Below are 21,089 nucleotides of genomic sequence, written 5' to 3' on the forward strand. Positions count from 1 at the left end.
ACAGGTTAATGTTTCTCTTTTAGTTCCAAAGCAACAAAAGAATGAAACCATTCCATCCCCACCAAAGGTGAGAACTAAACTTTCTTGCTTGCTACAAGTGTGCAAGTCTGTAGTCCCTAAGTGGCTTCAATGACCTGCTACTTAATGGCTGTAGTGTGCCTGCCCTTTTCACTGGGATCTGAGATTCTAGTTAGCTGCTGGTACTTTGATTTTTGCTGTTTTGATTCATTCAGGAAGGAGAGAGTTCATTTTCAAGCTGTTTGCACTGAGCTCTGATTTGACCTAGAAACAGTTAACAGTTGGGTGCACTAACACAAATTCATAAAACTCAGGTTTCTCGTTTCTGAGCTCCTCAGTCTTGAGCAGCTGTTCTAATAGTTTAATTGTGAATAAACTGCACCTTGCTGGATTCTGAAGTAAAATTTGACCTCTCCAGTCTGTTCCCCACAAAGTTTGGGGCCTCCTATCACTTTGGTATTCTGAAATGGAAGGAAAATACTACAGATGGGGGAAACTTGCTAGGTCTGTTGCATCAGTGGAGTGAATTAGTTCATGTTTCAAGTCCAATGTGACTTTCTTTGGAATTGTTTACGCTTGATTTTGAAATTTCTTGAAGATGGCTGTAAAAGCTAAACTTTGAAAGTTTGACAAAGCTGATGTCTGGTTTCCACTGAGCACAGGAGTTGGCAACTTGCTGTCCTTGTAATGCTCAAATGTTGTCCAGGTAGAAGTGCAGCTTTCCCATTATAAACAGTTAAGGGTGCCTTTAAATTTTGGGGAGGGGAGCAGGAGAAATAAATCTGTCATGGGACTCTAAGCAGAGCCTTCTTAGGTTTTTGAACTTTGTCTTGCATTATGGTGTTACTAATGTGGCATGATAAATGGTCACTACAGTGCAAAATGTCATATCCATGTCCCCTGGTTTTAGAATCTTTTGCATTTATTAAAATAAAATAATGCCATTTCAGCATGCTGGTCCTTGAGCTTCCAGTGACCCTTTGAACCTATTACCTTTCTCCTGGAACTCTCTCGACTTGGTTTGCAAAAGATCCCTGATGAGAGAGGAAAATTTTATTGAAATTCTCTCTGACCTCAAACAAAAATGCCCAATATTGATTTCAGTTGATCCTTTGTTTGACCAATTGATCTTGTTGCTCACCCTTTTTAAGATACATTCTGGTTTAAAATTAGCAGCGTTGGGGAAATGGCTGAAAAGTCAGTAACAAAGAAATGAATGGACTCTTAAGTGGCGAGTAGTCGGCCCACCAGTGTAGCCATTATACTGACAGCAAAAGTTTTGAACTGCATAGCAAATCAACTCCTGATTCTGCCTGACTGTCACAGGGATATGCAAAGATGCTGAGCTGTAGTTATGAGGTAGATTAGCCACATTTGTGGATGTCAGTTAGTTTTTGTCAACCCACTAAAGAGTACTATTGTGCTTTTCCCCCCACACTCTTAATCAGTAAGTCTCATAAGAACTAAAAAGTGTTTCAACTTTTGACAGCCTGCTTCAGAATTGACTGTTCATTCCAGTGTCGGGGGTAGTTCAGGTTCTGATGACCAGTCGTCGCTATCCGGTTCCACAAATGATCTTTCAGGGCAAACGCCACAGGTAAGATTTAGTAACTAACCAGTTTTAATGCCAAATCCTTGCAAATGACCACTGGTAGTTGTGGCACGACTGTTTCTGTCAACTTGAAGAATGCTAGCCATTTCTCTTTCACAGTTAACTCTTTTATATCTAGCTGTGTGAGCAAAACCCAGCACATGATGTGATGTAATGTAATCTCCTCATACTAATCTTTTTAAATTTCAAAGGTTTCATCTCTTGTACCCTGTACTAATCTCTTGTAGTTTAGTCCTGATGTAACTGGAACTGTTTCATGACAGACAAACAGTAATTAGACACTTGTGTTTCAACAAAAATAGTGTTCCAGTTTATTTCCTACCTGTCATAATTGGTTCACTTCACTGACCATTCTAGATGCTGGAAAGGCTTGTGGGTGTTTCTCCACCCTGCTTTGGAGATTCCATCCTTAAATGATTTGACAATAAAATGGCAGTACTAATTAGGCAAGCTACAAGTGCTGTTTTGAACAGTGAAATTGGGAATGAATTTGCATCCCGTTAGTGCATTAACATTTTGTTAAAATATGCGTGTATGAAGTTTGAAGTAAAAATGCTGTATTAAAAAACAATTGGCTTTGCTTTTACTACAAATGAATAACAGCTTAAGAGGGTTCCAATCAGCAAGTAACATTGTCACTGACTTGGAAGGAGGAAAGCCAGGCTTGTTTGTGTGCAATGTTGCTGCCACGGCACTGAATGGATTACTTTACGGAATGAGTCATTTTGGCTCATCAAGCCCGACTTTATTCCTCTCGTCACTGCTACCGACTTTTAGCTGAGTCCAAGATGCCCTACATAATGGGCTCAAGCAAATAAAAATCCAGACTTTTGAAATAAGTACTGTGCCTTCAAGTCCACAATAACTGCCTGGATGTGTTCTGTAAAACTTGGCATGCTAATGAAATGTTCATAGCTGCGAACCATGCCTTGTATTTGAGCCATTAGTGCTATAATTAAGGCATGTGACCACATTTGTCTTTCAAATCTACATCTGTTTTGAAAGCATTTAATTAACTGCTCACAATTGGTGAGACAGGAAAAGTGTTATGAGAAGAGCACTTAAGTGAAGCATCTTGCAATGCAGCCACAACTAACTTCAATCTAGAAGCTGCTGGCTTTTCAATAGCCTTTGTCTGTGTTGAAGTGTTATCTTTTGGAGCAGCCATTCCAGAGTTTGAGGACTTAGAAAATATTCCTTTGCTTGCAAACCTCTTCTTATTTTGTGAAGACAGGTGCTTGATGTTTTGTATTGCCTGTTTCTGTTCAAGATGAGCAAGCTGACTGCTACACATCCAGAAGTCTGGATGTAGTCCAGTATCTAAGCCTGTTGATAATGTCAATGTGAAACATGAAAGATAATAGTTAAATAGTTGGCCTTGACTGTGTTCTCCCTAGAATTCAGCTGCACGCAATTCAGAAAGTGAAGCGTACATTCCTCCATCGCAGATATACCAAACAAGTACACCAGTTACTGAGTCGCTGACACAAAAGTCCTTGGAGACAAGTCAGGTGAGTTGTCTTGTGGCTTTACAATTTAAAGTTCAGAGATTCTTCTGAAATCCAGACTGTCAAATGTAAGCTTTGACAAATTATATTAAATAAAGTTCTCGTGCTATGTAGTACAAATCGGCATTCTTGTTTAACTTTGATTATTGACCATCTCTAAACATTTGAAAGTGGGTGTTGGGTGGGAGGAACCAGAATTCCATTTGGAAACTGGGTTACATTAGCAGTTCTCCTCATTCCGAGACTCTTAGTTGTCTTGGCTAGCTTCAGTTCCTGATAATCCCAATTTGAGTTTAGGCTTCAGTCTCCTCACCATTTTATTATCAAGACTTGGTTTATATCCTTTGAGGGATGTATTCTGAAGAAGCATTTGAAATTGCCATTCCTCATCTCTAGGTTGAGAGCAGTTCCTTCTCTGCACTGAACTTGAGGCCTCTATCAGTTTTGTGACTATTGACGTTGCTTCTAAATTTTGAGGGCTTTGTCCTCCTGGCTGATTGCTGACCAGATCCATTGAACAATTGGTGTCAGTGACTGCTGGAATGTTGCGTGATTTGGTGATGCAGTGCTGTTGAGTTTTCCTTGACTGGACAAGTCAGATCCTGGATTGAAACCTGGCTTTGTTAGATTAATTCTGTTTTGATTTTCTTGACACCTAACTAACAAAAGTGGTCTATCTCAAACATGAATACACAATGCTGCAGAATTTGCTTTTCACAAGCTTAGTAGAAGAAAGATAAAATAAGCTAAACTCGTCACAACACATGCAGCGAACATCTGTAAACATCCAGTTTCTTAAAGTATGACATCTGAATAAATTTCAAGGAAAAGTAACTTCAGTGCTTAATAACAAATACTTAGTACAGTACCCTATAACACCCCATGTACAGTCCTCTTTCCAGTCTCCTCTAACACTCCACTTAAGTCATGAGTGTTGTTTAACATATCCAAATCAAACCAAATCAACCTCGCTGGATCCAAAAAAATTCACTGACTTCTCCATATGTTCCTATCTAGACTTTATAAATAAGACAAACTGAAAACAAATGCTGGAGATCACATCAGGCAGTATTGATGGAGAGAGCACATTTAGACGAAAAACATTAGCTTGTTCTCCATGGATTCCACTTTACCCCCTGTGATCTGTAGCATCTTGTTTTCGGTAGATTGCAGCATCTGCAGTAACTTGCTCCTTTTTTACAAATGATCTAGTTTTAGAAAAGCTTTTTGATTCAAGCATGCCTTGTTGATATTACAATCTAATAGCTACAATCTGAACCCATCTTCCCTGATAAGCCCACATTCCCTTCTGCCTGCCCTCACATTAAGATGCAGTAAAGGGATAAATTTGAAGAAACTGTCATTTAACTGAATATGTATTGGTTTCTGAATACCAGACATTCATGAAATCTCTGGACAATGGGCTGTATTGCTGGCATCAAGGAGTCTAATTGAGTGACATCGGGATTCAATGTGAATAGCTTGTGCTGACGTCTGGAGACTTCTCCAGTCTGTAAGAAACAAGATTTTTTTCCTCCTAAATCTGAACAAGTTGATAACTCCATCAAAAAGCTTCCAACAAAAACAACTATCCTTTCCCGAAATGCAGCCTGAGCCATTTCACTTGTTTCGTTTTTTTCTCCCATTATCAATTTTTGTGGCTGGCAGGTCAATGTTTGTTCTCACTTGATCGACCAATTTAACATACAATCAGCTGCCAGTCTGTGTGCATAACATCTTTGGTGCCAAAATGTCTGCAGTTCCTTAGAGCAGTAATTTAACATGTTCTTACTGGTTAAGACCAATTTCTCAACAGCAAACATCAGTCTTTTTGTTCTGAAAACAAGCTATATTCAAATTCTCAACTAAACTGTTTTTCTCCTTTTGGAGCGAAGTGATGGTCCCATACTATACATTGAACTGCTGGTGGCTTTTGCCTGGAGTTAGCCACTGGTGTTTAAACGCCTTCAGCTTTAGGGAACTTCCCAAGATGTTTTCTCCATACTTCTGGTGTGGGTTAATGTTAACATATAGCTCCTACTTCTAATGTAAGAGTTCACTGTTCTACACACAGGCATTGGTCTGTACATAATCTTCCATGGACTGACTGGACTGTCCAACCTGAAAATACAAACCCTGTCTGTGTGATGGGTGTTTCCTTTTTAAGGTTCAACTTCCAGAATTCTCTAGGGTCCTGTTATTTAACACAGTGGGACTGCAAAACCAGCAAAGACTTTTTAAACAAAAAAAATTGCACGGAGGCATTCACTTCTAAAACTAGGCCTCCATCTATTTGAAAATAAATTAGTGTGGCTACAGAAGTAATTGCATGTGAATTAGTAAGCAAACACTGAAAACTGAAATGTTACTAACTCAAACTAAAAACCTGAACTTGCAGTTATTGGTTTTAATAATGCGTGAATGAATTAACTCAAATAAGCCTACATCGCATTGGAATACTGTTCATTTCTTTTGTGCAAAGCTCTTACAGTTTGTGTAAGTTGTTTTGGGGTGGGGCAGTGTGGCTTCAAGTTTTCCCATCTAGAGGGAAACGGATTACTGAATTGTCTCACTATTGGAAATGAGGTTTGGTCCTGACCCCACAACTAGCTAAGATGCTGTATGCAGCAGCTACTGAATGTCGGAGCATAAGCCTGTGATTCTGTGCAGAATGCAGCAACAGTTTGTCTGTTTTCTTTTTGCACTTGCTGTAACACCTGCCACTTCCTGTATTAAAGCACACCTATGGTTTAAGCACTCCCCACCATTGTCTCTTCCAAGTCGTGGTCCAGAGAATTGACTTTTCTGTTGGAGGAAAAAACATTCAATGAAACATGTTAAGTTGCAGGATCACAATTTCCCTTCGATACCAAAATACACTAGTCTGATTACATTTCTGGCTCTTTTGAAGGGGCAGGGGGGGAACTTGACACAGCATTAAATGGACTTTCTGGTTGCATGTCAGCATGAACTTGTTTCTCGCACTGGTGACTGTTTTTGTGCTGTCTTTTAAAATGCTGACACCTGGCAGTCAGGTCTTGTGTGGATTGAAAGAATGTTACTACACAGTCTCTCTCTTGCTTGTCTGTCAATTCCACCAGGTGACTACTCTGCCCAACAACCAGACGACTGTGTATGATGCAATAATGGTAACACCTCAAGGACTGGGACGCCAGACTCCAGTAAGCAATTCTCCAGTTAGCATGAAGACCACACCTTTTCAGGCTATGCAGACTGTGAGTGGCTGAGATGGTTTTAATTTGGGCAAATTACTGTCCTGTTTTCTTTTGCTGTCCTTGCATAGACATTTGGCACTTCTGCCTTGAAGGAAATGGTGGGTTTCCATCTGTTTGTACTTTTGTTTCTTGACATGCTGAATTTAAGAGAACTCCAGTACCCTGTAGCTCAAGTGTTTTCTTAGACTGTGGGTTTGATGTTAGTTTGTTTTTCTGGTTTAGGGATGCATATCTGTTTGATGGCACTTGGATCTTCTCATTAAATAACTTTTTGGTTGTTTCTGCACCTTGTTTTTAATCACAAGAAGGCTTATGGAACAGCTTGCTGGTGACATTTGAGATTGCTTGTGAAGTACTTTGTGTGCGACTGACCATCTGAGGGAGGGGATGCTGTGAGATGGAGGAAAATGCACTTTAGGGAGCTTATGGAAGCCTGAGGGTATGGAACAGCTTCAGGATGTGTCTGCTGTATCAAATTCTACTGCTGTGACCGCCAGGAGAAGTATTTCTTAATCTAGACTTGTTTAAATCTTTCAGTGGGGTTTTTTGGGATGGCCAACGCTTATTCACTACCTCTGCAACAGTGGCTGATAACTTGCACTTTCTTTTAATTGTCCATCCTGATGTGTGGAGATTTCAGTCAACCTTGGAACAGAATTGAGGAAAATATCTTATTCTTAAGACTGAATTGCTTGCCTCTAACGGTGACTCCACTAACCAGTTTGAAATTTTGTATGAAAGCATGGAATAATGACATCTGATCTTGAACATGTTGCAACCTTGTACAGATTAAAGTCTGAGCTGTGTATATTTTTGGTTAAATGAGGGGAGATAAAGTCTGACACTTTCCACTCTACCACTCTATAGACCTTTTTGTATATTTTTTTGTACCTGAACTTCAGATCCCACATTGATGGCAGTCCATCTGTTTGTGTTCTTTTGGACTACCCGTGTGTGTGTGTGTGCGCGCACATGTCCCTGTGCCTCTGCGGCATGGTGTTGGCTTCTCGATGCCAGCTGTTGATGTGCCATGGAGACCCACAGAACACACGTCTGCACAGTCAGTCAGATGTTTTGTCATGTTAAGACCATATGCTGGATCCTTACCCTTTTTTAAAAGTACAATATTTTAGTACTTTTAGTGATGCTAGAACATCCAGTGTACTTCAGACAATTAGCTACTTACTACTTACAGAATATCCCAATTCTGCCTATTGAAGGCACTAGAAAGATCCAGCTGTTGTGAAAGTGATCTTAATACAGTAAGTTCATGTTCAATTTTCCAGATGATGGAACATTTTGTGCTCATGGATGTGGAGTGTATGTTGCAGTCTGAGGGTGGTCTTCACTGAATCATGTGATTCTTACAGAATCTGTTGCAAAATTGAACAATAGGAGTGGACAGACTTGCTGTATCAATTTCTTTGGATCTTGGGCACAGACGAATAGATGTAGATGGTTTAGCCTTTGGTCATTGAAACTAAGGGAGCTTCACCAACTTCATACGGTGCAGAAGAGGTCCTTTTTGACTCATTGTGTCTCTGCTGCTCCTCCAACTTAAACAGCCCTGTCTATGCTTGTCCTGCTTCCCAGCACCTTGTACATTAGCCTTGAATATTAAGTGTTTTTCCAAATTGTGTTTTGCCTGTCCCTCCCCACAATGCAAAAGGGGTTAGAGGTTCCTACCCCTACTGTTCCTGGGCAGTGCGTTCCAGATTTCTTCTTTGCTTGGGGTGAAAGCTCTCTTGCCCTCACTTCTAGATTTCCTGCCTTTGTTCACTTTGTTTTTGAAACTAGAATCGTAAAAGCAGAAACAGGCCTTTCCGCCCAACAAGTCCACATCCACCCTCAAATCACCCCCCCTGCAACCTGCCTAATCTACACATCCCGAAACACTAAAAAAGCAACTTAACATGGCCAGTATGCTCAGTTTGCCTGTCTTTTGGACTGAGGAAACCGGAGCACCCAAAGGAAACCCACGCAGATACAATGTGGAGTTTGCATACCTGCCTGAGGGTGGAATTAACCCAGGTCCCTGGTGCTGAGGCAGCGGTGCTAACCACTGAGCCACCGTGCCATGGTGTAAGGAGTACAGCTGCTTTCCAGCCACCCTGTCCACACCACCACCCCTGCAATCTTTCATAACCATATTGCACCCTTTGCCCTGCCCTACCTTACCTTCTGTGCTCCAAAGAAAACAACACAAACCTATCCAGTCTCTTGACAGCTGAACTGCTTGAGCAGGGTACAGACTGGTGACTCTTCTGCACCACCCCCGATTCAGTGACTGGACTTGACATGTTTCAGCTGTGGCCAAAGCAAAGATCTCTTTGGTACAGCTTGAAGGTCGTATAATATCTTTTTTGGTTTGAGTATTAAGTGTTAATGGCTCTTAAGTGCCAAGTGTTACCTATCCTTAATGCTTCAAAATTAAAATAGCTGCCCAGTCACAATTGACTGCTTAAACTGAATATTAAAATGCCAAAAATAACTGTACATGTATGAAATTAAACAACAGCTTACATTGTTGTCTTGCAGGTGTTCAATGTGAATGCTCCTCTTCCTCCAAGAAGTGAACAGGAAGTGAAATCTGATGCTCCATATTCACCTGCCTTTAATCAAAGTTTGATTACAGCAAGTACTCAGACTCCACCTCAGCCTGTGTCTGTCCAATCTTCACATGCTGTGGAGCAAAACGCTCTGACACAAGATTCTTTAACAGGTATTGAATTTGAGTTGTGATAGAAGTTTTCTGTTTGAAAGAATGTACATGAATATTTCTGGTCTTGTAGTAAATGCACGAAATAATAAATCTCCACACAGTGGGTGTGTGAAATGCGCTGCTGCTGGTGGTGGTAGTGGAGTCAGATTGGGGAGTTCAGGCAACTCTTGGAGATGCACACAGATATTAGTAAAATGAAGGATATGCAGGGTAACTTGATCTTGGAGTGGGATACTAGGCACAAAATCATGGGCCAAGGGCTTTAAGCTGTGCTGTACTATTCAGTTTTTAAATCAGTAGGAAGGGATGCTCTACTTAAACGCTCAGTAAAACTAAGGCAGATGGTGATCTAAAATCTTGTTGTCTACATCAGATTTGTGCTTGAGTGCTGTTGAATTCACTTTGGCTTTGTTTCTCATCAGAAGAACCTACTTCAGTTGCCAATGGGACCCCGGTTTTTCTACCCCACAGTCAGCCAAGTAATCCTTTACCGAGACCGAACCAACCCTACTTTGGAAGCAGAGGTGCTGTCAGGGGAGCTGCACGAAGTGGCAGAGGAATTGCTAATGCCTACCGTGGTTCTAGTAATGGATATAAAGGTGTACAAATAGGTACAGTATAGAATCCATGTGGCACACTGCCTACTTAATTTTCCAACTTTATCAAAGCATCAATGATGGTTTAGAATTCTCATGAATTCAACAATTGCTCCAGTCCCACTCGAGACCACATGAATAACAAATTGCACATAAGGCATTGAAGTCTTTGGCATGATATCTGTACAAAGCTACAGTTTAATGAATCTTACATTCTCTGCTCCAAAAGCCGTGTGTGAGTTCATAGTGTTTTTTGCCCATGTAGCATTTTGTCATGCCTGGTTCTCCACCTGATGATGGGTTTTTTTGCTCTTTCTCCCAAGTTGAATCTTTTTAAATGTAGCTTGAGCAATCCTGAGACACTTGCACTGTGCTTGTTAAATAGTGATTTGTCTCAACTCTGCAAGCTTGCTTGAAGTGACAACAGAATGTGATTGAAAAGAATTGATACTCTAATGTGCACTTCAGGGTGGAATATTCTATTCCTTGGTTACTTCATTTCAAGTAAGAAGTCAGACGATAGATTCAGGAATCCCAACAGTGTGGGAAGAGGCCAATTGGTCTGAGTCCACGTTAACTCAAGAGCATCCCACCCAGACCTAGCCCTCTATTGTAACCCTGTGACTTAGACATTAGGTGGATCAGCTATGCTGTCTTTGGACTGGGAGGAAGCAGGAGCACCCAAAAGAAAGCAGTGCAGATATGGGGAGATTGTGCAGTGCAAACTCCATAAAGCTGTCAGTGGAATCTAACTTGGTTCAGGCAGCAGGGCTCACCACGGAGCTGCTGTGCTGACCATTTACAGCACTTAATGTTTAATGGAATCACCCATACTGCATTGTGCACCACTCTAGTCAGCTTTGAAAACTTGGCAAATCTTTCACTTAAACCACTAAAGAACTGACATCTTCACTTCCCTCACATGGAGACCAGAACTAGGGTGCCTAAGTATGAGTATTAATAAATCTGAAGGACTAGTGGATTGGGGATGTGTGAGGGAATAAAGCTGTTAGATTTTGAGTGAACAAAGTACATGAACATGAAGGACAGGAGGATATGTTTGTGCGAATAGACTCATTATTGGAAAGAGATTTTTAAGAAGTATTTAATGGGTCTCCACTGAGGGTTTGTCCTAGAGTGGCCCCCTTGGTGTTTAGGGTGGTTGTAATTCAGTACCTTGCTGAAATTAAATTTTGTGAACCCTGCCATTTGATTGTAGAGTGGACTTGTGGAAACAGTAGTGAGAAAATCCAACAAGTGTGGAGAAATTTCATTAGTGGGATAAACTAACACAATTTTGGGTCACTTTTTTATTTACCTGTGTTTTTAAACCACTGAGGAATGGATGCTGATTCCCAGCTTTGGTTTTGAGTTTGCATGTGGAAACGGGTTGTGATATCTGACTTGAGATTACAGAAACCTCACTTGCTCACTGATCTGACCAAATGGATCAAATCAGTGGTTACGGCTATCGTTAATGGCATGTTTTAAGATCAATAGTGCAACAAGTAGCCTCATCCCAAGCAAATCCAAAAGGAGGCAGTAGAAATACTTGTCAAGTTAATTGTCTTGAGTAGAAGTTAGGTATCTGTCCATCATGCGGACAGTGAAGAATTGGCCAGAATGGTTGAAGCTGTAATTTTATCCAGTATCCTGCTGAATGGAGATGAGCAAGTTCTCTACTCTCCTAATTAAGAATAAAATTAAAATGACTAAGTAAAAGATCATGGATGCAGAATAGCAAATCCATCTTAAAAACCAAATGAACTGTGGATGTTGTAAATCAGGAACAAAAACAATAGTTGCTGGAAAAGCTCGCAGGTCTAGCCGCCTCTGAGGAAGAAAATCAGTTTGTTTCTGGTCCGGTGACCCTTAGATTACAAATGCTGCTGAGCTGTTCCAGCAACTCCTGTTTCTCTGTCTTGAGCATGTTCACAAATCTTAAATTGAAAAGAACATGAGGCAAACTTGGATGATCTGAAGGGAGACAACATTAAGACTTTTGATGCCAAAAAGATTTGCTTAAAGTTCAAGTGGACCACAAATAGGTGATGCAGCGAGTCGGAAATGGAGAAATAGCATATTTTGCTGGGACAATCTTTCCAAAAGCTCCCCTTTTTTTTTTTGAAAGGGAAAATGTAAAAGACCAGTCTTCAGGACGTGATTTCCATGTGAAGATTGAAATTAGGTGAGGATACTATTGATTTTGCTTGGATTAGAATTGTAAATGAACACAAGTAGGAGTGAAGCTTGGCAATTAAATTAGTTGGTTAAATGTTAATTGAAATGGCCATAATCAGAAATGAGATTCTAACGCTATCCCCCAGTCTGTGTGAAAACAAAACTCCTATGCAACCTGTCTTCGGTTTGTAAAGTATCCATCTTTCATGGTACATTACTAAAAGACCTTGATTTATTTCCAAGCTTTGTGGAGCCTGGTTGGACTTCCTTTTCTGGCTTGTTAATCAATTGGTTTAAAAAGTAGGCATTATTCCTACTTCATATGTACTCCAATACAAAAGACTTTACTGTGGGGATCCACACCGAGGCTATAGTTTTTCACGATTCTCATGGGATATGACCAGTTAATCTTTCTGACCCAAAAAGCTTCACTAATTCCTGCTCAACGTATGCAGTCCTCAGTCAAGGTCATGTGTTACCTTAAACAGCTTCTAACTTCAGCAAAACCTTCATTCCCTGTGGCACTGTTGAATGACTTCTAGAAATCTAAGTGCACGTCTTCTGGATTGCCTTCAATTCTGCTCGTATCCTCAGAACTCTAAGAAATGTCATTTCCTTGTTGACTGGCATTACATTTTGTAAGTGCCCCGTTATTCATTCCTTCAGTGGAAGTCAGCATTTTCCCCACTCTCAGATGTCAAGCCAACTGGCCTGTAACTTCCGGCTTTGTCTCTTCCTTGAATGTGAAACCATGGTAGCAGTTTTCCAATCCACTGGAACCTTCCCTCTGAGTTGTGCGATATTTCAACTGATGCCTCCACAATCTACTTTTTCTTCAATTTAAAATTCTTGATTTCAGGCTACCAGGTCCTGGTGAATTGTCGACCTTCGGTATCATTGATTGTCACATGCTTTGTCCATTGTAGACTGTTGAACTTCAGCTCTGTTGCAAGATTTCTTTGAGCAGTCAGGACTTGGGGTCCACCAGCACATCACCTGCCCAACTGTTCCACGTTTCATGAGTATGGATGCTCAATATTTCAAAACAAATTTTGGTGTTAATGACTTTAGGCTAAGATATAGACATAAAATACACTATAGAAAAAGTGAGTAATATTTTTCTGAAACAGATTGAACAGGCTATGCTGCCAGTTTTAATATGTGCCACTGCTGTCCTTCACAGGCAATCCACTCTACAAGGCTTCCCTACTGCACACCCCTTCTAATCTCTAGGAATACCACTTTTGCTTTCCAACATCTCTCGAGGCTTTTTTGCCTCGAAGGTGGTTGGTCTTGTGGATGTGAGCCTAAGTACTGGACCCCATCCTCAGTTTGGCCTGTGAACTGGAGTGGAATCACTAGCGTGCGCAAGCAGCTGTGGAGTCATGTGAGCTTGCTGAGTTTATAACTGTACCTGGCTCTGGACATCCTGTTCTGAAGTGGGTTTACTGCTGACATGCAGCTTCTGAATCTGATTTTCTAAGTTGTGGTAATAAGGTTTTGTTAATGTTTTTCACACGGGAAAAATCCTGTGTAGCACTTTGTTAGACAGGTCTTTTAGAGAATTGTACATGACCAGTAGTTAGGTTACCTTTGGAATAAAACTTGGATTACCTTGAGCGGCTATTTCAAATGTTGGTGGGAATGCTTAATTTTTAGTTGCTTTAAATCCCCTATGTGCACCAATGTTGTGAACTCCAAACTTAGCTTCAGCTAATCATGATTTAGCTCCTTTGCTCCCATGACCATACCTCTCCAGTTTGACATTGTGCACAATGCCTTACACTCTTTCAGACTTGCATTTTGTAAAATTATGAAATCCAGTCTATCTTCACCCTGAACTGACAAGACAGAGTATGGGTTGAATGCATAATCCTGTTAAACGCAGAACCAGCTGGTACAATTTAATGTTCCTCATCTAGGAAGATGTTGACTTTTCTTTTATAGAACTGAGGCAAAGATAACAAGTAACTAAAGTGTAGAAAAATTGCTATCCGTTTGACTGCAGGTGCAGGAGCATTTGAATCTTTTATCTGTTCTGTTTGTTTCACCGTTTGAATGTTATTGATCCATTACCTGTTGTTAGAAGTAATCATGCAAATCTGTCTCCTTTCAGAAGGGATAAAGGGTTGATCAAGGCTAGTATTCTAAAACTCCAGTTAACTAAGCTTAAAACCCCTGCAAGACACCCTGGAGTGTGCTGGGATATTGGGCTAGGAGATCAGAAATAAGCAATGACAGTCCAAAGAATACTTCTGAACACTTGATCAAATCATCCTCCTCTTAAAATCCAGTGTGGGCAATTCTAGTTAATTTGAGGTGAAAGATGGCATCACACTTCATGGATGTGGGGGGGTAAGTTGCATAACGACTAGGCAGTGAGGTTGCATATGGTGATCAATGTGTGTGTATTCATTGCATTATCTTCAGATTTCTGGAAGTTGCCATTTAGAGTGGACCTCAGGTCAGTGCAGATTGACAAATTCATTGGAACGCTGCTGGGAGGTCAAAGACTATTCTTGACAATCTGACCAATGATTTTTAAGAAGCTAGCTAGAAAGAGATGGATAGCAAAGAGTTGGTCAGAATATCTGAATAGGGAGTGTTGGCCATTTAAGAACTAAGTTCATGGTCACTTATGGAAATGATAGTAGCTGTAATGAATGTCTATCGTGTTATCTGTAATGAACACCTTGTCCAAATAATAGCTTTGTATTTGAGGTGGAAAGCAAGGAACCTGGTGACATTCTCTTAAGGAAGTGCTACTGAGCAAATGGATTGGTGGGTTCATCAGTCTCCAGGCTTTGATCAGCCATCTTCAAGACTAGGATAAAGTTTGAGGTGATGTGTTGATGTTAACTTTCCAAAACTTACATTCTAGAAAAGTTACATCTTGGAGGTAAATATACTGGCTTTTAAGAAGGGAGGGTGATAGAAATAACTAAAGGCCATTTCAGTTGTGCCACTGCTGTAGAATGGTGTTAAAGTTCATCCTCGGGGAGTAATTGCTGGATGTTGAGAAACAGCAAGGTAATTGGTGTCATCCACAAAGCCATTTCCAGTCTTTAAAGTCAGTAAATTGGTTGATTGTGGATGAAGTGCAGCACATTCTACCATATTTGGATTTCCAGAGGACAAAGTGCCACCCAAGTTAGTAGTGTAAGTGGCAACATGAGCCCACTGGGATCTGACAGGTCTGTTGTGACTTCAGTCTTCCTCCTAAGCAGATATAAATTGTAAGGAAGACATTGGCAAATGAACAGTATATAGTGAAGAGGACTCAAGGGTGCAAATGGTTATCGGCTAAAACCTGGTTAATGGAATATAGTGTGGAGAAAGGTGAAGTGGTGCACTTTAACAAGAAGAACACAAAGCAACCTTACCTGAATGGGAAATGACCTGAGGTGCAGAAGGAACTGGGTGCCCTAGTTCAAGCCATAGTCCTGTGGCTTGGTATGTTACTGAGGGCTAATGCAATTCAGTTTCTTAATTTGATTGAATCTGAAAATGAGGATCTTTATGCATTTTGAGACTTCATGTTTAATTGGGTACAGTTTTGGTCTCCTGTCTCATAAATGCTCGAGTTAGTTAAGTGGAGGTTTATTAGACAGATACTTGGGGGAAAAATCCACCAGAGGAGTGGATTTTAAGTGTACAGTCCTAAATAGCCTTGCTGTGGAAGGGATGTTTCTTTTTTTTTGGGGTTTGGGAGTTGGTTTGGGGTCGGCAATCTGTAAGGAATAGATCGACAATTGGGCTTTCTCCCCTTAACTGTAATATGAATTCAGCTCTTTCTCCTCCAGGGACTTTGAAGCTACTCAAGTGAATTACATTGGTGTCTTGGGCAAGTTGGTATTTCTCACTGGATAAACTTTTTATTTGAAGCCAGTTGGCTTTTTTCTTTTGAAGTGGTTTCTAGGTGTGGCTCACTTCCATGTAAGCTTGTCCTGATACCTTGTTGAAAAGCAGATTCTGATAATGCCTTTGCCAACAAATGGAGTTTACTGCCTGCTGCACTTACAAGGAGAGCATATGGGGTTTTGGAGTAATCTTATTCAGCTGAGCATCCAGATACAAGAATTCAAAGACCATTCACTGCATTGTTTCAAATGCGATGTATGCAACTTGCACAAGTTGACCTGTATTTTATTTTGTAGGAGGGCAGCAGGATTCCATTTGGATATGGGAATTTTTTAAATTGTCCCATCTTTCAGAACAGTGAGTTGGCTTATGGGTTACTGTTCAAAAATTGAAATTTATTTGAGACGACCTCTGGCTTATTGGGAGTTTGTAATGGGGGGCAGGGGGGTGGAAATCTAGTATCTTGATCTTGAGTGCATCAGATTTGTTCTAATTTAATGTTAACTTGTCTCTTCAGGATTTGATGGCTACAGAGGAATTCCCATACCTGGTAATGGAACGTATGGACCTTTCCCAAGTAGGGAGTACCCTGGGATGCCGTACACTCCAAGGGTAAGGATTGCTGTGTACCATTGTGAATAACAATTTGGGTTAATAATTCTGCAGCCTATTGTTTTCTTGCTGAACTTGGTATGAATAAAAGGCAGATGCGTTTTCATGCATGGTTTTGTTTACTGGTTAGATCAGGTATACAGGTTCCTGTCTGAATCATACCCCTCTTTTCCCTTTTAAAAGGATTGGAATCATCAAATCTGGTTTGGTTTTTGCATCCCCTGCCCCTGTGAGTCAATTTCAAATGGTGAACAAATTCACTTGTATTGCAACATAGTCTGCAACTGACCATTAAGACATGGTCTCAACACAGGAAATTTTTGATCCTGATGGTGCTCCTGTTGCTGATCTGAAGCATTTCTGGAGTCTCCAGTGTTTACCACTTCTGTTAACTTTTTTGAGAGCCCCTTGTGCATTGCAACCAAATCTGCTGATGGTCTGAAGATAGGTAGGAAAGCAATTTTGAGGATGCAGTCTGCAAAGGGATTTAAGTAGGTAAGCAGTTTTTAAAAGAAAACAGCAAATGCAGTGTAATATTGTACAAGATATGGGGATCAAGGGGTCCTTTTGTGTATATGAATTGCAGTCAGCATTCTGGTACAGTAATACAACAAATTTTTAAAAACTCAACTCTAGCCTGACCTGGAAAAGAAGATTTAATTCTCAACACCTAAATAGGGTAACTAAGTGTCATACCTGGACTTGTCCCTGCCTGGGACAGGCAGTTTTGTAGACTAATCCCTGTGTCTGCTTTATAGGCTGGGCTTTTAAAGACAAAACTGAAGTTATTGCCCACCTGGAGTAGGTGGGACGTGAACCCAGGCCTTCTGGTCCAGATGTAAGACACAACCATTCCATCACAAGAACCCCCCCCCCCCCCCCCCCCCTGCCCCCAGCCCATGGGTCTGTGCTTTTTTTTTTAAAGCATCAAGAACTGTTCTTGCACATGGGAAATGTTTTCCCTGCTGCTAAACCAGGTTTTTTTTTGCGATTAACTGCCAGTAAAATGGTTCTGCTTTATTTTCTAATCTGCCTGTACAGAGATGCTATTTCAGACCCCTAGACCATGGGGGATGTCAACCTGGGACTCGACCACTGCCACAAGCCTTGTTGGGTCTGCCTGGGATGTAATCAAAATTTGCAAGCAAAACCCATTATGGGCAACTAAAAGCAGTCTTTACTTTTGGGTGACTCCCCACCACTGAAATTGCTGGCTTTTCCTTTTTTAACCACTTTCTCCAGATGTGCAGTTCTAATGTCTGTTGAGGGCAATTGGGTCTATTTTATTCCTTTTTTTTTAATCAACCTGTTCAGAGATGTTACTGTGCACCTCCTGGAGCAGGTGGGACTTTGAACATTGGCTCCTGTCCGAAGTAGTGTTCCTACCCGCAGTGTCCCAGGACAGCTGCTATAGGCCTGCTCCGGTGGACCTGGGTGAATTCCAGCTGGACAGGGCATTGTATGTTAGCAAGGGAAACTTTGTAGTCAGCAATTAAGTACAGTGATTCCCTGTAGACCTTGAAGGTCTGTCATATCAGGGGTTGTTGTATAAAGCTATTATTTTTGCTATGACTATATGGGTCAGGTGTGAACGCATTGAGTACTGTTAACTTTTTTCTTCCCTTTTTTAAGAAGGATAGACTTGCATAGGGAGTAGCCCAGAAGGTTCTCTAGCTTGATTTCCTAGGTTGGCTGGTACTTTTTTCGGGAAATGTTAAGCCTTTTTGTTTCGGTTTGTTGCTTGAATGGAGAGATGAATGTTCTGAGATCAGCTTGACACAGCAGGTGCTGAGGATGCCTCACTTTGGAGGAATCTAGCACAAAGGAGCATACCTTTTTTAAAAGTAATAGCTTCTTGCACTGTAAGATGGTGATGAGGTACTTTAGAGGGTTCTAATAAAAATCTCCACTATAGTGGATTTGAGCTAGACCTAAGGTTTGGATCTACAATGGAACCTAGGATGAAAAGCCACAATCCAATCAGCTATGATATAATTGGCTTGTTGGGCCAAATGGCCTCCTTGCACTTACATTCCTCTCACTCCTGAGACAAATTAACACAATCAGTGTACACTGCATCCATTCAATTTTTTCAAAAGTCATTCTTCTAACCCTTTTTGTTTTGAAGCGTAAGGTGAATTGGATTGAGACTTTTTTGATTTCACAGCTCACCCTAGAGGCTATTTTAGTCCTCTAGTGATTGAATACGTTTCATGGATGGTATGTGATCAAACTTGTCACTTTTTTGCTGTACGTTTATCCAATTTTTTATCGAAAAGAACGCTTAACTTGCAGACATTTAAGGTTTAGCATTGTCATTTTGCGGAAGAGTTCAAAACCCTTATCCATATGTTTATCAATTTATGTAGGTACTTTAAGCTGGTTAAATGCCAGGTAATATAGCTCTGTAAAATCTCAACTGAACCAGCATCTGTAGTAAAGCTGTGTTGTTCCCTCCCTAATCTATGCTGCATAGACACTTGTTTTACGTGATGGGATTATTATTGACTGGTCCAGACTCAAAGGTAATCTGTCCCTAAAGTTAAGAGCTTTTGAGCCTTGGGTTCAATTCCTCTTCGCCTCAAACCTGCTAAACTTGGGGTGGGGGGGGGGGTGCTTTTGCTGAAGTTGAGAGTTGCTTGGTGGTTTCTACATCATTAAGACCTGTTGCGTTACTGTTAGTATGGAAGGTCAATAGATTTGCTTCATTTAGTTTGCTTTTTGGGAAGAATCTACTTTTCTGACTCCATCCAGTTGTCGATGAAATTTAAACCTCTTCACTAGCCCCAAATATATTTTGCCTGGGATGCTGATGTTTTTGGATTTCTATCATTTTTGCTTCTGTAATGAAACTTAATGTATTGTAGATGCCTCTGACTGGCGTGGTGGTGTGCTATTTGGAAGGTTAAAGATTTGACGACTACAGCTTTCCAGGAAATGTAAATTCAGTTGAATTTCCAGAAAGCTGCCTTTTTCAAAAGATTTTGGTCTTGAGCAGTGAAGTCTGTTAACTGTTCTGTAGCATCTATCACTGTATATGTACTGCTGACATAGTTCCTAGGTGATCCAGAAAGGATCCTGTTGCTAGTTCCAGCGATGTGGTAAAACCCAACTGGGACAAACTTGAAATACAAACCTCTGAGACAGACTGTCTGTCTATTTTTTTTAAAAGAACTCTAACTTGATCTAACCTTGCTTCTACTTGTGACTCAGCTCTTTAGTTCTCAACCTGACTTTTTTTAAGAAAGGATGCTCTGTCCCTAATGTTTTGAATTGCTCCCATGGCTTTGCCATCTCATTTTTCTAATTTTCCACCCCAAATTTCTCTAGATATGAGTTTGTATTCACCTCACTCCATCCCAATTCCCTTTTCTTTCAGCTTCCTAAGCATTAGTGTGAAATTTTGTTCCTAATCGTATGGACCAAACCAAACCTCCTCAAAATATATTAAGATAGCTGAGACCCAACCTTTTTTTTTCAAAGGCAAAAGGCCAAGCTTTATGTTCTGTATACAGTTTGGTGAAACTACTAGATTTGAGGCAGAACACTAATCATACATTGTAGTGAACTACTAAAAATGAATTTGAAATACTTAACTATATTGACAAACTGAACAGAGCAATCAGTTAACAGAACAGTAATTGTTCCAATACAGTAACATCCCATAAATACACACCCTTGTTTTGAGTTACTACGTAGCCCTTGTGAAATCTTGTGTCTTCTTCAAATTAAATTTTGACTCATTGCATAATATATCCTGTAAACATTGCTGGAGTGCCTGACTACAAGGTGAGAAAAATAACATTGGCCAATTTGTCTTTGAGATGTTTTAGAGTCTCACTGATGTTGTCAAATGCCTTACTGAAGTCCATATACACCACATCCACAGCTCGACCCTCATCAACTTTTCTAGTCACATCCTCAAAAAACTCAATAAGGTTTGTAAGGCATGACCTACCCCTCACAAAGCCGTGTTGACTGTATTTGATCAAGCCATGCTCTTCCAGATGGTCATAAATCTTATCCCTCAGAATCCTTTCTAACACCTTGCAGACGACAGACGTGAGACTTACCGGTCTATAATTGCCGGGGATTTCCCTATTTCCTTTCTTGAAGAGAGGAATTACATTTGCCTCTCTCCAGTCCTCAGGTACGACTCCAGTGGAGAGCGAGGATGCAAAGATCTTCGCAAGTGGCGAAGCATCCCTTAAAATGGCCACCCAAGTGGACAGGGTTGTTAAGAAAGCATATGGTGTTTTGGCTTTCATTAACAGGGGGATTGAGTTTAAGAGTCGTGACATCTTGTTGCAGCTCTATAAAACTTCGGTTAGACCGCACTTGGAATACTGCATTCAGTTCTGGGCGCCCTATTATAGGAAAGATGTGGATGCTTTGGAGAGGGTTCAGAGGAGGTTTACCAGGATGCTGCCTGGACTGGAGGGCTTATCTTATGAAGAGAGGTTGACTGAGCTTGGACTCTTTTCATTGGAGAAAAGGAGGAGGAGAGGGGACCTAATTGAGGTATACAAGATAATGAGAGGCATAGATAGAGTTGATAGCCAGAGACTATTTCCCAGGGCAGAAATGGCTAGCACGAGGGGTCATAGTTTTAAGCTGTTTGGAGGAAAGTATAGAGGGGATGTCAGAGGCAGGTTCTTTACGCAGAGAGTTGTGGGAGCATGGAATGCGTTGCCAGCAGCTGTTGTGGAAGCAAGGTCATTGGGGTCATTTAAGAGACTGCTG

At 40.8% G+C, this 21,089-nt stretch overlaps 1 protein-coding gene across 11 annotated transcripts in view; it reads left to right on the forward strand.

Moving 5' to 3' along the window:
- The window catches only part of caprin2 (caprin family member 2), a 58,292-nt gene that overhangs the window by 16,499 nt on the left and 20,704 nt on the right, over nucleotides 1–21,089 (forward strand). For 7 of the 11 annotated variants that reach the window (XM_048548933.2, XM_048548925.2, XM_059652285.1 and 4 more), the window contains exons 11-17: nucleotides 24–67; nucleotides 1,508–1,615; nucleotides 3,028–3,141; nucleotides 6,240–6,374; nucleotides 8,913–9,096; nucleotides 9,519–9,707; nucleotides 16,252–16,346. In XM_048548933.2, the coding sequence (XP_048404890.2) occupies nucleotides 24–67; nucleotides 1,508–1,615; nucleotides 3,028–3,141; nucleotides 6,240–6,374; nucleotides 8,913–9,096; nucleotides 9,519–9,707; nucleotides 16,252–16,346 (869 nt within the window). The remainder of the gene's footprint in view (nucleotides 1–23; nucleotides 68–1,507; nucleotides 1,616–3,027; nucleotides 3,142–6,239; nucleotides 6,375–8,912; nucleotides 9,097–9,518; nucleotides 9,708–16,251; nucleotides 16,347–21,089) is intronic. The other 4 variants (XM_048548926.2, XM_059652286.1, XM_048548931.2 and 1 more) reach the window with 3 other exon arrangements.

The sequence above is a fragment of the Stegostoma tigrinum genome, chromosome 18 (genome assembly GCF_030684315.1).
Source record: "Stegostoma tigrinum isolate sSteTig4 chromosome 18, sSteTig4.hap1, whole genome shotgun sequence".
Taxonomy (NCBI): domain Eukaryota; kingdom Metazoa; phylum Chordata; class Chondrichthyes; order Orectolobiformes; family Stegostomatidae; genus Stegostoma; species Stegostoma tigrinum.